Genomic DNA, 14,657 nt, shown 5'->3' with positions numbered 1-14,657 from the left:
ATTAATTTCTTTCTATTTATAGTAGAGACGGGGTCTCGCTCTTGCTCAGGCTGGTTTCAAACTCCTGACCTTGAGCGATCTGCCTGCCTTGGCCTCCCAGAGTGCTAGGATTACAGGCGTGAGCCACCGCACCCGGCTGACAATTTATTTTTTTATTTTATACTTTTTACCTCTTTCTTTCCCATCTACATGTCTTTTTTTCCTTGTCTTATTGCACTAACTAGGACTTCTAGTATATTGTCGAATAGTGGTGAGAGCAGACATCCTTGCATGATCTCCTATCATAGGAGGAAAGCATTTAGTCTTTTAAGTATGAGCCACCTCGCCCGGCCCAGATATTTTCTAGTAGAAACATATAACTTCCGCAATCCGAGAAAAAGCGAAAATAGTAATCATATAAGACCATTCAGTTTAAACACAATTATTTTGAATTAAGACAAGGAAAAACTACCTATATGTTGCTTTTTGTGCCACCTCAACCCCAGAGAAGATACTCGTGTCACATGATACTTGTGTCAGTCCAGCAAGAGCCAAGGTTGAGGCATTCTCCTCCTGAATATCAAGTTTCTCCACCACCCTCCCCATAGTTTCTCTCCCCTCTTTCCTTAGCTAAGTTCAACCTGTAATTCTGGCCCTGGTCCCCAGTTGGGACTTACCTCTATTTCTAAACATTCCCCCCAACAGGTATTATCTTGGTAAAGAGTAGATTTAAAGAAAATGTGCACTTTTTACACACAGGTTATAAACCAGTGCATTCAATAAAATCTGACTTCTGTTTGAAAAATACATATTCATAGGAAAGGGCAGACAGATATACAATTAGATTCTTCATTCCTTCATTTAATTCAACAAACATTCATAGGGTGGTTGGTATGTGCCAGGTACTAGAAGCCACAATCCATATTTCCATTCTAATCTCTTTACAAACTCCAGACACTAATATCTAACTTCCTACTGGACATTTATACCTGGAGGAGATTTAAAAAAAAAAAAAAGTGACCTAGCACTCTGGGAGGCTGAGGCGGGCAGATTGCCCAAGGTCAGGAGTTGGAAACCAGCCTGAGCCAGAGTGAGAAACCCATCTCTACTAAAAACATAGAAAGAAATTAATTGGCCAACTAAAGCTATATAGAAAAACTTAGCCAGACATGGTGGTGCATGCCTGTAGTCCCAGATACTCGGGAGTCTGAGGCAGAAGGATTTCTTGAGCCCAGGAGTTTGCAGTTGCTGTGAGCTAGGCTGACGCCACAGCACTCTAGCCCAGGCGACAGAGCAAGACTCTATCTCAAAAAAAAAAAAAAAAAAAAAAAAAAAGAAAATGAAAACCCACCCCAATCCACAAACCAACAAAGATACCATACTCAGCAAGTCTAAATCAATGTTTCCCTAAGCCCTGGAAAGCTACCATCTAAACTGGAGGCAGTGTGGTACCGTGGGGAGAACACAGAATTTGATACAAACAAATCTGAGTTAGAATGCAGGATCTGCCTCTTATTTACCTGTATAATCTCATCCCTCATTTGTAAAATTAATCCAGTTTGTTTAGCTTAGTATTTCTGAATGAGAGAGGGAGGAGTCCCTGGTCATTTTGTATGAATCTTGAATCCCACTGCCTCACCAGAGGGGTTCCCACTTTTATGCACTGTCTCCTAAGAGCAAGGGCATCCTGGTTAGGAGAGGGTTCTCTTTCCAGGATCCTGGATCCTCAATGCTTTCTGCTCAGGAGTTGGCCAGGCAAGTCCAACTCTCAATGTCATTGAGATAGCAGCCTTCTGTGTGGGCAAGGAGGTGGTAAGGGGCTATCTTTGTCCGTTTTGTGCTGTTGTAACAGAATACCTGAGACCGGATAATTTATAAAGAACAGAAATTTATTCTCTCACAGTTCTGGAGGCTGGAAAGTCCAACATCAAGGCGCTGGCATCTGTTGTGGACCTTCTTGCTGCATTTTCACATGGCAGAAGGGCAAGAGAGAGGAACTCTGTGTTCTAACATGGCAGAAGAATAGAAGAGAGAGAACACACTCCCAAAAGCCCTTTTGATAGCAGCATTAATCCAATCAGGAAGGCAGAGCCCTCATGACCTAGAAATCTCCCCCACCTTCCAACACTGTTGCATAGGGGATTAACTTTCCAGCACATGAATTGTTGGGGAACACATAGCAGGGGCCCAGAGAACCAGGTTCTGGATGCTGCTGACCCTTTATCATCAATGCCTTAAAAAGTATCTTTATACCAACTCACAGCTTGACCTGGCCCCCAAGGCATGACCTGGACTTGCAGTGCATGGGGCTGTTCAGACAGGAGGTAACACCCTTTTTCTTCTGAGTTACAGAACCACGTGTCTTTGCAAGCTCCCTTTACCTAAGGTCTCTTGTACTTCTGGGCCTGGGCTGACTCAGACATCAGATGCACTGCACCAGGCAGACACAGAGCTGAAGTCATCACAGAACCACCAAAACAGGCCAGGGCACATCCAAGGCCTTTCTGGGAGTCTGGACAAGGTGAGTGAAGAGGGATGGGTGAGGTTTTGTGTGCTGTCTAACCCCATTTTTGCGTTCAGTTATTTTGGAGGCTACTTCACTAGACTCTAAGAGCAGGGTCAGCCCCTTCTGCTTCAACCCCAAGTTATGGGGGGTTGAACAGGTCAGATCTGTTCAGACATCTGCTTGCTCAAAGACTATCCCAACCAATGCTCCAGTTAGGAAGCTTTGGAGCTTTATCTCCTCCCCTACAAAACATTCCCAAAAGAGAAAGGGAAAAGGAGGAAAAGGCCAAGACATCCTCCAGGTATGTCTGCCCAGGACAGCCTGGCCATCACCCTAGGAGGTGCCTGCTGCAGGCTGGAGCAGAAAACTACCATGTTTCCCCAAAAATAAGACCTACCCATAAAATAAGCCCTAGCAGGATTTCTAAGCATTTGCGCAATATAAGCCCTACCCTGAAAATAAGACCCACTGATGGGCGCGGCTACACAGCGTATCTGCACAACCCATGCATTTCGTCACAGAGCGGTAAAGAAGACGAGCAGCCCTTCTCATCTGCCCCATCGTGACAGCTACTATCCCAGAGGTGACTGGAAATGTGCGGGCAGCTCTACGAACAAGGTCGGCTCCCCCTGTCAGGTCCCGGCCATCCTGTGCGTGCTGCAAGCTGAGGTTTTGAGGGTGAAATAACACATCCCTTGAAAATAAGCCCTAGGGTGTCTTCTTGAGGAAAAATAAATATAAGACCCTGTCTTATTTTCCGGGAAACACGATAGTCAGACCCACCCTAGAGAGGAATATAGCTTAGGCGAGTACTTCCACATTGTGCCTGACTGCCACCCCTCTGAAGGCCAGAGGCATAGATTTATCCTGTCTTCCACAGCTGGTGGAGTGAGCCTGCGACCTTATCTCACTCCAGCCAGAATTCTAGTCTGACCAGCACCCATCAGACTGCCATAACCTTGAATGGTCTGGAGACATGAACATTTCTTCAAGGGCATCAAACAATGATAACATAAAAACAAAACAAAGTCAAGGGCACAGGGCTGGCTCAACAATTTTTTGAGATGATAAAGGAGAACTTTGAGTTTGTTTCTGACACATTTTACTCATATTATTAGAAAGGACTGCAATGTGTTACATGTCAGTCATAGAAAATACATCTTATTAAATCATCTCTTAGCTTTTAATTTTTTCTATGGTCTTGCTTTGCTGCAAGAAATCTTCTAAATTTTATGTTATAGAATTGGTGAGGCTGTCTTTAGTTTCTTACTAAAAATATGCTTGGATAAGACTTTCACCCTTTAAATTGTGACACAATTATTTATGTTTTCTTCTATTTACATCATAGTTTATTTTTACTAAAATCAGGATTATACTGTATATACCAGTGGCTCTCCAAATTTAGTGTGCTAATTTACAGAAAAGCAGATTTAATGGATCTGGGGTAAAGCCCAGGTTTCTACATTTTTTATTTATTTTTACTTATTTTTATTTTTTTTGAGACAGAGTCTCGCTTTGTTGCCCAGGCTAGAGTGAGTGCCATGGCGTCAGCCTAGCTCACAGCAACCTCAATCTCCTGGGCTCAAGCAAGCCTGCTGCCTCAGCTTCCCAAGTAGCTGGGTCTACAGGCATGTGCCACCATGCCCGGCTACTTTTTTCTATATATATTAGTTGGCCAATTAATTTCTTTCTATTTTTAGTAGAGACAGGGTCTCGATCTTGCTCAGGCAGGTTTCGAACTCCTGACCTCGAGCAATCCGCCTGCCTCGGCCTCCCAGAGTGCTAGGATTACAGGTGTGAGCCACCGTGGTCCGGCTTGCTTTTTTTTTTTATAAGAGAAACACTGATATATAAAATATTTAAATAATTTTAATGTTGAATTTGAGAAAACAATCTCTCCCTCACCGTATTCCTTTTGGAATTTCAAATCATAGTTCTAGAGAAGTAAACACACTTACTGAAGTTTACATAGTCAATCAAACAGAAACTCTGAGCTCATAATTGGGTCATAAGTGTTTTTTTTCATTAGAGACAGGGTCTCGCTCTGTTACCCGGGCTAGAGTGCTGTGGCGTCAGCCTAGCTCACAGCAACCTCAAACTCCTGGGCTCAAATCATCCTCCTGCCTCAGCCTCCCAAGTAGCTGGGATTACAGGCATGAGCCACCACACCCAGCTAATTTTTCTATTTTTTGTAGAGATGGGGTCTTGTTCTTGCTCAGGCTGATTGGGTCATAATTTTTAATATTCATTAACCACTATCTGTATTTCTAGCATTAGCAGGATCAATAAAACAAAATCTTAGGATGTATAAAGGTAATTTAATAGAGAAATCATATCTGATTATATATTCGTGTACATATAATACTTTAATGTCATACAAAGTACTTTTGCATGTTTTTTGCTAATGGAGTGGTAAAAAAGGGGAATGTCCTAGTTTGAGCCTAAGCTTTATTTTCCTTTTTAATTTATGCAAGTTGAAAAGTCAGTTGAACTGGTAAGGCAAGCCTGCCAGAAGCCCCTGAGAGAGAACTCACCCTAAGGTAAGGCAAGTTAGGCAACTAACTTGGATATTTGGGAGGGAGGTTCCAATTAGGCATACACTGCATGGTGTCTGGCTCACAAATTTGTCTCCTAGCCCAGGTCCCAGTGGATTCATGTTAAGTTCAGAGGAGAAAAGGGACACTTTAAGGGAAAAATTGGAAAGAACTGTTGCTAAGCATTCTTTTCAGACATTGAGGTCTGAGCAGTACTGGGATGGTATCCACCTGGCTAAGTGGAACGTGAAAGCGGGAAAAGGGGCATTCTCCATATATCTGGAAGTGGTAACAGTTTAGCCTACAGGCTCCAGAGCAATCAGTGAGGCTTTGCCCCTTGAGAACTCCAGCACTTTGGCAGCAATGGGGGCCAGTGGAAAGAGCAGAACCCAAGAGAAGGGGCAGCTGTACCTTGCAGATACAGCAGTATCTGAGGGTATAGCAGGACAGGAATAGAATGACACTAACCTGGAATCTCACAGGAATTGTGTGCACAAGTGAGACCTCCTTTGGGTACTATCTCCTGTGTTTGCAGGGAAGCTATAGGGTTTGGGGTCCAGCATGTGCAGGTGGGAAAAAAACCAAACACAGTTCACATAATCTTTTTCTCATTTGGTTCCACAGCAGCATTGTAAAGCCAATATTATTCCTATTTAAATGGGATAAAAGGACCCTTAAATAAATATAATAAATACTGGGTTTATATTTCTGCCTAAGAGATTGAGAAGAAACATAGGATTCACTTTTCTCTTTTTTAAAGTTCTGATGAGTATTTATTAAGTGCCACATTGTCTCTATAATAAGCTGATTGACAGTTTTTTTCAAAATTGCTTCACATCTCTTAATTATATTTTTTTACAACACAAGTGTGTTCGTCTTGAAAAAACGAGAAATTCAGATAAAGCAACACTTTTTTTAAATCCCCTATTACACAGATAGCCACTGTTAAGCCTTTTAAGTATATACTTTGTTTTTTCTTTGCATATTAATATATAAATATATGTGTATTTGTTTTACAAAACGGGATACTATATATACCCTTTGAAAATCGCTTTTTTTCGCTTCACAACATATAATGTACATCTTTCCATGCAAATGGATGGGACTTGTGATTGAAAGGGGGAGACTTGTAGACTTTAGGGGGAAAAAACTCAATTTTATGCCAGTTACGAGCCAAACACCTAAAATAAAGCCATACAAAAAGTTAAAATTAAGAAGATGGGAAAACGGATACACGAAAACGCAAACAGAAGGTTCAGGTGGCAATCCTATATTAGCAGGCAAAACAGAATTAAAGGCCGAACAAATTAAATAGGGTAAGGACGGCTCCGTTTTGCCTTCCAATGCATTATCATCAATTTGTTTCTTACTCTTTTCATCTCCTCCAGCTCATCTGCTGCCTGTATCATCTCCTCATTGCTTAAATTTCTGCCATGTATGTCCCCTCTAAATTGAGGGCGAGAACGAGCCAGCCTCTCCTTAAAGCTTCCCTCTTCTAGCTTATGTTTTCCGACCCCACAGGGAGGCTGCTCCATGGGAGGGCGCTGCTCAAACAGGTCCTTCCTGGAAAGGCGCTCCTGCGGAGGGCGCTCCTCTGAAAGGAGCATCTCCGGCAGGAGCTCAGGCAGGAGCTCCTCCGGGAAGAACTCCTCCTCTGAGGACTGTTCTTCCGAAGACTGCTCCTCAGGAGACTGCTTTCCGGGCGAGTGCTCCTCCGGAGGCCGCTCCTCATCGGTCTTTGGCGCGCTCTGTGGTGGTTCTTCATTTTCTTGGCATGATTTTTCCATGTTGGGAATTTTCCTCTTCAAGCACAGTTATTCTTAGGAGACAAGAAAGGCAGAGTACAGTCAGAATACTAAGCGGCTGGACCAACACCCGGGCCATGGGTTCCAATACCTGCCTTTTCCCGATTCGCGTTCCAGGTCCACAAACCTGCGCTTGCCGAGAGGCTCTCGGGCTCTCGGCCGCCGCCGGCGCCGCTTCCCGGTCGCCCCTCCTTCCCGAGAGCCCACCATTTTCCCAGCAGGCCTTGCCGCTGGCCTCGCCCGCAGCGGTAGGGGCGGGGCGGTAGGGGCGGGGCGGTGGGGCCTGCGGATTCCATTCCTGGCGGCGTCCTCCCTCGCACCCCAGTCCCGGTCCACTGCCCACCCCTTCCCGGACCTGGACCTCTCCGGGCCGTGTGCTCCTAGTCGTCCTCTCCTCGAGGTGCCCCGCTGTGACCTGCAGACCTGCAGACAGGCGCAAGACAGGGTAGGGGGCGGGGAGTGGGGAGGAGGGACGGACTGACTGACACCCCCCTCCTTTCTGGGCACCAACCGCTGCCCCAACGCCTGCCCTCTTTGGGTTTTCCTCCCTCCCCAGACCCTACATCAAGCTTCGTCCTTCGTGCCCCCGCCTCTCCACCCCGCAAAGCTCGTCATTTCTTTTTAGGTGGAAAGTGGAAGCGAAGCATTACTTAGAAACTATTTCCAAGTGTCCGCACCTCCCTCCCAGAGGGGCCCCACTCACCTCCCCACCCTGCCCCCAAGAGCACCATTTTCTGCACCGAGAAGTGGGCGCGGGGGCGGGGCTGGAGCATAGGGAATGGCCTGGACTCTGCCATCCCGATCCGATCCCAGGGGTTACTAGGCAGCGCTGACACAACGATTTAAGAGGATGGACGGAACTTACTTCCTTCTGCTTTCCCTCTCGACCAAAGGGGAACTGGGAGACGGTGTCTAGGCAGGCAAAAAGGACCAGGACGAGAGGGACTTGGGCAGACATAGGCTCCTGATCACGTGAGGGCCGCGCGTCACTGCGGAGCTCAGCTCCCCAGTTACCACTTTGACCGAGGCCGTGCTGCACCAGCCTGCCAGTATCTCCTGACCCCAAACACACCAGGCGTTGTCACTCACCTCTCTTTGTTTATGTTTGCCTTTTCCTGGTTGCCAGAGACCGTCAGCATCTAGTCTAGGTGGTTACTGCCTCTTCCCCTCTGCTGCTTCCCCTAGTACCGTCAGCCCCCTTTCCCCCTGCCTCAGCTATGAAGGCCCCTTGTTTCCTCTGCAGTTCAGATCCTGCACTAGCCTTTGAGTGTTTCACCTTCATGAATCAGTATCATATCCTCATATCCCAACACTCTTGAGTTTTAATCCACATCCATAACTGTCTTGTCCATTTAGGCTTTATCAGCATGTTTTCATCTCTTATCACTTTCATGGGAGACAATCTTTCCTTGACATCACTATTTTGTTTTTTTTTTTTTTTTTAGCCCCCAGACCTATATCACAAATAGAAGCTCTAGTCTTGCCGGGCCAGGTGCGGTGGCTCACACAGAGGCAAGAGGATTGCTTGAGCTCAGGAGTTGGAGATCAGCGTTAGCAAGATTGGGACCCCATCTCTACTAAAAATAGAAAAAAGTATCTGGGCATAGTGGCACGTGTCTGTAGTCTCAGCTACTTGGGAGGCTGAGGCAGGAGGATTGCTTCAACCCAGGAGTTTGAGGTTGCAGTGAGCTATGTTGACAGGCCACTGCACTGTAGCCTGGGGGGAAAGAGGGAGAGAAAGCTCTAGTCTAAATTGGTAATCATTCATTTCTAGACCTCTAGAAAGAGTTAAATTTGTAAAGTATGTATATCTAAAAATACTGAATACTTTGATTTTCATAAGTCAAAACACATTTTTCCATTAAATATAAATAATCTAGGCTGGTCCAATGGTAGGGGGTTATCAGAACTTATTAACATTAGTGTCACTAAAGTTGGTATTCAGCTCCCCACTGCAAAATTTGACTGGCTTAAAAAAAATACAAATAATCTAGAAAACTTATCTGAAATGGGAGAATTCTTCATAGGGAGTCTGGCATTATTTTCTTTATATATGAATATATAAAAAATATATGTATATACACACTGAATAGTTTATATGTATATACATATATAAATTATTTAACAATTATTTATAATAGAAGAAATATATTTTACTGAGATTCTAAATCCTTAACCAGCTCTTCTTGGTGCTTCTGATTGAGAAAGTTTATATTCATTAAATCAACAAATATTTGAGTTCTGGGACTGCTGGACCCCAAAAGATAGATGCAGCAGAGAGGATATTCAATATTAAATTATGCAATAATTCTGTTGACTACATACTGAGTAGCAGGATTAAAATCACGCTAACATATTGAATTGCAAGTATTTTTTTTTTTTTTTTTTTTGCGACAGAGTCTCACTTTGTTGTCCAGGCTAGAGTGAGTGCCATGGCGTCAGCCTAGCTCACAGCAACCTCAAACTCCTGGGCTTGAGTGATCCTTCTGCCTCAGCCTCCCAAGTAGCTGGGACTACAGGCATGCGCCACCATGCCTGGCTAATTTTTTATATATATATCAGTTGGCCAATTAATTTCTTTCTATTTATAGTAGAGACGGGGTCTCGCTCTTGCTCAGGCTGGTTTTGAACTCCTGACCTTGAGCAATCCGCCCGCCTCGGCCTCCCAAGAGCTAGGATTACAGGCGTGAGCCACAGCGCCCGGCCTGCAAGTATTTTTTTAATTGTTTTTTGAGACTGTCTTGCTCCTTCGCCCAGTACAGTGCAGTGGTGTGATCATAGCTCACGGCAACCTCAAGCTCCTGGGTTCAAGTGATCCTCCTGCCTCAGCCTCCCAAGTAGCTGAGACTACAGGCACGTGCCACCATGCCCAGATAATTTTTTCTATTTTTAGTAGAAATGGGGTCCCAATCTTGCTAACGCTGGTCTCCATCTCCTGAGCTCAAGCAATCCTCTTGCCTCTGTGTGAGCCAACACACCTGGCCAAGTATGTATTTTTGATCTAATAGTGCTTTAGGATCTTCAACCTCCTGGCTGCATCTCACTCACATCAGCCTGGATGCTACTGTCTTATGCAGATGCCTCCAGAGAGTAGACTACTTTTCCTTCCTCTGTGTTTTACATTTTCAGGTTAGGTGGCCATCAGATCTGTGAGAGTCCTGGGGTTGTTATTTTTAAAACCTGGGCTGTTTAGTAAATTTCTGAACAGAAATTCATATGTGAAATTTCCTGTTTTAAGGACTTTTTGTTGCTTTTCTCTGACATCTAATTTACTTTGTGTTGAGATAGCAGCTAGATGATTATTAGTTTATTTTTATCTTTTCCATAACTGTTTTACTTTCCAATTTATTTTTTCATCAAGAGTTGATTTCTCATTTGTGTAGTTTCTATTCTTAGAGGAGTCCCATTTCATTCATTTCTTCATTTCTGTCTTTATTCTCCTTATATCCTGTAATGGAGAACTCACTACCTTATAAAATATTCCGTTGAAATTTCAGATAGCTCAGCCGGGCGAGGTGGCTCATACCTATAATCCTAGCACTCTGGGAGGCTGAGGTGGGAGGATCATTTGAACTCAGGAGTTCGAGACCAGCCTGAGCAAGAGTGAGACACCCATCTCTACTAAAAATAGAAAGAAATTAGCCGGACAACTAAAAATATAGAAAAAATTAGCCGGGCATGGTGGTGCATGCTTGTAGTCTCAGCTACTTGGGAGGCTGAGGCAGAAGGATCGCTTGAGCCCAGGAGTTTGAGGTTGCTGTGAGCTAGGCTGACGCCATAGCACTCACTCTAGCCCAGGCAACAAAGCGAGACTCTGTCTCAAAAAATAAAGAAATTTCTGATAGCTCTAATCATTCAGAGTTTTAAAATTAATTTCTTTATTTTTGCTTCTGTTGAGTTGAAATCTGCCTTTCGGTAGTTTACACACATTGGTTTTGACTCTGCCCTTTGGAGTGGTACAGAACAAGTATAACATAACAAAAGCACCTTACCCTGACAGTTTGAACCTGCCAGGGTGTCTATTCTGGTTCTTTCTTCTTCCCATCTGTGAGACACACTAATTTTTTCTATATATTTTTAGTTGACCAATTAATTTCTTTCTATTTTTAGTGGAGACGGGGGTCTCACTCTTGTTCGGGCTGGTTTCGAACTCCTGACCTTGAGCAATTCTCCTGCCTTCGCCTCCCAGAGAGCTAGGATTATAGTCAGGAGCTACCCCACCCAGCTCCCATTTTAAAGGTGAGATAACTGACCTTGGTGAGGTTACAAATTGCTCCCATAAAAACACAGATGATAGTAAGTAGCTGAGATGGGATTTAAAACTTAGGCATTGTGGCATAAAGAGGCTGTGCCTTTAACCACTGCCAGGAGCAGTTGGTAAAACTGCTCCTGGGCAGTAGGCTCCAGCCACATTTATATACAGCCAGGGAGGTGGGCAGCACAGACCTTTTCAGGAAGCAGGAGCTGAAGGTATCAGAAGGCAGGCAGGGCAACCAGGCAGAAAAGGGGGAAGGCAGTCAGCACTGGGCAGCTGCTGCCATGACAACAGTCTCTGGCAGTGTGGCCTTTATCTGGGGGATCTGAGGAAGCCCAGTGTTTCTGGTCCAGGGATTCCTGTTGCTGGGGAGATTGCACTTCTGTGGCAGGAACAGAGTCCTCCCTGCCTCTGAGTCCCCTTGGTTTCACTTTGTCGAGCCTGTCTGACTGGACTTGGGTTCTGCCCTCTCCATCCCAGAGGTCCCCCTTGGGGCTACTGCCTCTGCATTCTTTCCTAATGGCACTAATGGCCGTACCTGGTCCCAGACTTGCAGTTGTTGACCCCGCAGCAGGCCCTGTATAGCCTGTGGCTCTCATGTTCTCCTCTTCCCTCCTTGCCCCAGGGGAAATATCCAAGGGGGAAATGCAATGACAAGAGCTGTCTCTTTTCTGCATCTGGCTTCATCCTAACAAGGGCCTAAAGACACACAAACACACACACACACACACACACACACACACACACACACACACACTCCCTGTAAATGCCCAGAGAAACAAGGAAGGGGCTCTGAGGAAAGGTGGGGTAGCTACTCAGGCTGGTGGCAATGCACAGGGACAGGGAAGGCAGGAGCAGACCTGGGCTGAAGGGAGACAGTGCCAGGCTTGGGCTGGGCAGGACTCATGCTCTCACTCACTTGCTGGGGGCTCTGGGGGCTCCTACCCTTCCCTGTGCCTCTGTTTATGACCTTTTTCTCCCTAAAAGATGAGGTGCTGTGGTAGAACCATGAATGAAGTCCCTTCCAGCTCTAGGATTCTACGATTCCACGCTGCCCACCATGTTGAGGAAGGGCTTTGCTCAGGAACACCATTAGGCCTCAGTGGGGATCGCCTCCAAATGGTGGCAGCTGTTGCCTTTCCCAGAACCCAGGCAAACTTAGAGCACAGAACTCATTCTATGGGTTCCAACACACTTACTGCTTACTCTTGGCCTTTCAGGGACTCTTATAAACACCCAGACAACCCCAGCCTGAGGCCTGGGAAGGAGGTTGTGACAGAGGCAGGGCGGGCTAGATAATTTGCGGGGCCCAATATAAAATGACAGTGCAAATCTCCTTGTCCAAAAAGCAAGAAAAAACTACCATTTAGGGTACTAAAATATGAAGCTTTTCTTCTGTGGTCTTTCTTTTGATGTGTCATGGTTTTTTCTTCATTTTTTAAATAGAATTTTTTTAAGAATAATTTTAGATTTATAGAAAATTTGAGAAGATAATACAGAGAGTTCCCATATATCATAAACCCTCTTTCCCCTATTATTAACATCTTACATTAGTATGGTGCATTTGTCATAATTAACAAGCCAATATTGATATAGGATCATTAAAGTCTATACTTTATTAAAATTTCCTTTGTTTATGGACTTAAGGACTTAATGTCCTTATTCTGTTCTAGTATCCCATCTACAATACTATATTACTTTTAGTTGTTGTGTCTCCTTAGGCTTCTCTGCGCTGTGATCTTAATTGGGATGACACTGAATATATAGATCAATCTGGGGAGAATTGCCACTTCAGAAATAACTGAATTTTCTGATATATGAACATGGTATACTTATTCATTTATTTAGATCTTCCGTAATTATTCGCAGTGATGTATTAATAGTTTTCAATGTACAAGTCTTCACATAGTTTATAAAATTTATCCCTAATTATTTCATACTTTTTTTTATGTTTATTTATTTTTTATTTTGGCATATTATGGGGGTACAGATTTTAAGGTTTCAATAAATGCCCATTTCCCCCCCTCCCCCCACAAGTCTGAGTCTCCAGCATGACCATCCCCTAGATGGTGCACATCTTACTCATTATATTATTTCATACTTTTTGATGGCATTGCAAATGATATTTTAAATTTTGTCCTCTGTTTATTTCTACTGTATAAAATATATACTTGATTTTTGTATATTGATCTTTTACTTTTAAATCCTTAGATCATGCTAAATTCACTAATAATTCTAATAACTTTTTGTAGATGCTTAGGGCGTTCTATGTACATGAGCATGATTTTCCTGCAAATAAAGACTATTTATTTATTTATTTATTTTTGAGACAGAGTCTCACTCTGTTGCCCGGGCTAGAGTGCTGTGGCATCAGCCTAGCTCACAGCCACCTCAAACTCCTGGGCTCAAGCTATCCTCCTGCCTCAGCCTCCCGAGTAGCTGGGACTATAGGCATGTGTCACCATGCCCGGCTAAATTTTTCTATATATTTTTAGTTGGTCAATTAATTTCTTTCTATTTTTAGTAGAGATGGGAGGTCTCGCTCTTGCTCGGGCTGGCCTCGAACTCCTGAGCTAAAGCGATCCATCCGCTTCAGCCTCCCAGAGTGCCAAGATTACAGGCATGAGCCACCATGCCTGGCCTGGATCAGGATTTATTTCTTCCAGAGACCTGGTAGTTCCCACTCTTCTGTTTAGGTTTTCTATTTTTTTTTTTTTTTTTTTTTTTTTGAGACAGAGTCTTACTTTATTGCCTGGGCTAGAGTGCTGTGGCATCAGCCTAGCTCACAGCAACCTCAAACTCTTGGGCTCAAGTGATCCTTCTGCCTCAGCCTCTGGAGTAGCTGGGACTACAGGCATGCGCCACCATGCCTGGCTAATTTTTTCTATATATTTTTTGCTGTCCAAGTCATTTCTTTCTATTTTTAGTAGAGACGGGGTCTCGCTCTTGCTTAGGCTGGTCTTGAACTCCTGAGCTCAAATGATCCACCAGCCTTGACCTCCCTGAGTGCTAGGATTACAGGCATGAGCCACCGCCCGGCCTCTGTTTATTTCTTGAATGAACTTGATGATTTGTGTCTTTCAAGGAATTTGACCATTTTATCTATGTTATCAGCTTTATTGGCATAGAGTTCTTAATAGTATTCTTATACTGTCATTTAAATGTTTGGAGGATCTGTAATGATGCCCCCTTTTCATTGTTTTTTAAAAATAGTTTTATTAGGATATCATTTACATAACATACAGTTTACTCATTGAAAATGTACAATTCAGTGTCTTTTAGTATATTCACAGATGAATAATCATCACCATAGTCAATTTTAGAACATTTTCATAGCCTCAGAAAGAGAGTTTATACCCTTTGGCTGTGACTCCCCACGCCTCATCTCTCAAACCCTAGCCAACCAGTCTACTTCCTGTCTGTATGGAATTGCCATAGGGACAATGTATTCTCTACATACATTCTCTACATTTCATGTAAATGGATTCATGTAATACATGGTCTTTTGTGATTGACTTCCTAGCATAATGTTTTCAAGTTCTATCCATGTTGTAGCATGTATCAGTACTTCATTTCTT

General features: G+C 43.9%; 1 protein-coding gene across 6 annotated transcripts; it reads right to left on the bottom strand.

Moving 5' to 3' along the window:
* Positions 1–5,762: 5,762 nt before the first annotated feature.
* TCEAL1 (transcription elongation factor A like 1) lies at positions 5,763–7,818 on the bottom strand. 6 transcript variants are annotated; one of them, XM_075999238.1, is made up of 3 exons: positions 7,690–7,818; positions 7,180–7,247; positions 5,763–6,838 (listed from the first exon to the last, which is right to left on the bottom strand). In XM_075999238.1, the coding sequence occupies exon 3, from the start codon at positions 6,804–6,806 to the stop codon at positions 6,327–6,329; it is 480 nt and encodes a 159-aa protein (XP_075855353.1). In that variant the 5' UTR covers positions 6,807–6,838; positions 7,180–7,247; positions 7,690–7,818; the 3' UTR covers positions 5,763–6,326. The 6 variants fall into 6 exon arrangements, with proteins under 6 accessions (XP_075855353.1, XP_012643358.1, XP_012643361.1 ...); XM_012787904.2 differs by lacking the exon at positions 7,690–7,818 and adding an exon at positions 7,528–7,669; XM_012787907.3 differs by lacking the exon at positions 7,180–7,247.
* Positions 7,819–14,657: the final 6,839 nt, after the last annotated feature.

The sequence above is a fragment of the Microcebus murinus genome, chromosome X, assembly GCF_040939455.1.
Source record: "Microcebus murinus isolate Inina chromosome X, M.murinus_Inina_mat1.0, whole genome shotgun sequence".
In the NCBI taxonomy this organism is placed as follows: Eukaryota; Metazoa; Chordata; class Mammalia; order Primates; family Cheirogaleidae; genus Microcebus; species Microcebus murinus.
The sequence above is the reverse complement of the archived record's forward strand: the minus strand, read 5'-3'. Positions and strand labels throughout refer to the sequence as shown.